The 911-nt window shown below is 40.7% G+C and overlaps 1 protein-coding gene across 1 annotated transcript in view; it reads right to left on the bottom strand.

Moving 5' to 3' along the window:
* Positions 1 to 329: 329 nt before the first annotated feature.
* The window catches only part of LOC115300967 (olfactory receptor 4F3/4F16/4F29-like), a 53,699-nt gene continuing 53,117 nt past the window's right edge, over positions 330 to 911 (bottom strand). Inside the window, 2 exon segments of the mRNA XM_029950582.1 lie at positions 330 to 503; positions 505 to 885. Of these exon segments, the coding sequence (XP_029806442.1) occupies positions 330 to 503; positions 505 to 885 (555 nt within the window).

The raw sequence follows: 911 nt of genomic DNA, 5'->3' as shown, positions 1-911 counted from the left end.
AAAAAAGAGAGAGAGAGAGAGAGAGACACAGCCCTCCCTGTTCTGAAGGCATCAAAGAAGTCTACCCTCTTTTGTATTTCCAACAATTACTTCATATAAATATTATTCCTTAGGAATTGAGGCCAAATTTATTATAATCTTGTATTTGAAATACTTCATATGTAATTCCTTCCCTCTTTTCAAATGTGAATGTCCCTCCTTCCTGAGTGAAAGATAAAAATAGACTCAGTATCAGTGCATATAATCAAATCAAGGCAAGGTAAATAAGAGCTTCTCTCTGAGTTTGACCATCAGTAATCAATAAGGGTTCTTCACAATACAGACATTCCTTAAGAGATCTTCCTGTAATTCACTAGCTGTCTGCATACTCTCCTCATTGCCACCTTCATTTCTTGATTCCTGAATGTATAGATGACTGGATTTAGGAAAGGAGTGAGAACAGCATCAAAGATGGCCAGAAACTTATCCAGGTGTATGGAGGGAGATGGCCATGTATAAAAAAAAAATCAAAGGACCGAAGAACAGGAATACCACAGTAATGTGAGCTGACAGTGTGGACAGAGCCTTGGATGAACCAACTGAAGAATGTTTCTGAACAGTGAGAATGATGATGACATAGGAAATGATCAGGATGAGGAAGGAGCCAACAGAGATGAATCCACTATTGGCTGTGACCATAAACTCTAGTCGGTAGGTGTCTGTGCAGGCAAGTTTGATGAACTGAGGAAGGTCACAGTAAAAGCTGTCCAACACATTAGGACCACAGAAGGGTAAGTTTACCACAAAAGCCAGTTGAACCATGGAGTGGATAAGGCCAGTCATCCAGGCGGCCACTAAAGAGAAGAGGCACATTCTGGGGCTCATAATGGTCAGATAGTGGAGAGGCTTACATATGGCCACATATCTGTCAA

The sequence above is a fragment of the Suricata suricatta genome, chromosome 9 (assembly GCF_006229205.1).
Source record: "Suricata suricatta isolate VVHF042 chromosome 9, meerkat_22Aug2017_6uvM2_HiC, whole genome shotgun sequence".
Taxonomy (NCBI): Eukaryota; Metazoa; Chordata; class Mammalia; order Carnivora; family Herpestidae; genus Suricata; species Suricata suricatta.
This window is presented reverse-complemented; position numbering and strand designations above follow the sequence as displayed.